The 711-nt window shown below is 66.0% G+C and overlaps 1 protein-coding gene across 1 annotated transcript in view; it reads left to right on the plus strand.

Annotated features, from left to right (window-relative positions):
- LOC104132690 (calcium/calmodulin-dependent 3',5'-cyclic nucleotide phosphodiesterase 1B) overlaps positions 1 to 711 on the plus strand; it is a 4579-nt gene that overhangs the window by 2258 nt on the left and 1610 nt on the right. The window contains exons 4-5 of the mRNA XM_035901426.1: positions 206 to 209; positions 344 to 444. Of these exons, the coding sequence (XP_035757319.1) occupies positions 206 to 209; positions 344 to 444 (105 nt within the window). The remainder of the gene's footprint in view (positions 1 to 205; positions 210 to 343; positions 445 to 711) is intronic.

A 711-nucleotide genomic window follows, 5' to 3' on the forward strand; every position in this document is an offset into this window, starting at 1 on the left:
TGCCCCGGAGATTGTGCCACCTAGCGACTGTGCCGTCACCATGGATACGTCACCAGGATGATGGGGGCCGGGGTGACCCCCAGCTTGGGGAGGGCACATGGGGGGGGTGACACCCAGCACATGTGTGCACCCTGTTGTCCTCTGCGTGGCTGTCACGGTTGTCACATGCGCACACCCGTGGCACGTCACACGCGTGGCCGTGCAGGCGGGTAGGCACACGCAGTCGTGCAAAACCATGCACGCGCAGAGCACCCCACACCCATTCGGCCCCGTGCCCCTCACGGGGTGGCACTGGAGCACCCCGGTGCCTGTCCCTGTCCCCTTGACACCCGCGTCCCCCCAGCACTACCTGACGGAGATCGAGGTCCTGGCCATCATCTTCGCTGCCGCCATCCACGACTACGAGCACACGGGCACCACCAACAGCTTCCACATCCAGACCAAGTGAGGGCGGGTGGCATGGCATGGCATGGGTGGCACGGGTGGCATGGCATGGTGTAGGTGGCACGGCATGGCACAGGCAGAGTGGGCAGCGCTGGGGACCTGTTATGGGCACACAGGGGCCACTATGGGGCATGGAAAGGACTGAGTGGCACCCTGGGGACACCTAGGGCCACTGCTATGGCTGGGATACAGATGGGCTGGCACCCTGGGGACACCCAGGGCCACTGGTATGGCTGGGGAACAGAAGGGGGGGGACCCCGGGGGCAC

The sequence above is a fragment of the Egretta garzetta genome, unplaced genomic scaffold, assembly GCF_000687185.1.
Source record: "Egretta garzetta isolate BGI_Z169 unplaced genomic scaffold, ASM68718v1 scaffold799, whole genome shotgun sequence".
In the NCBI taxonomy this organism is placed as follows: domain Eukaryota; kingdom Metazoa; phylum Chordata; class Aves; order Pelecaniformes; family Ardeidae; genus Egretta; species Egretta garzetta.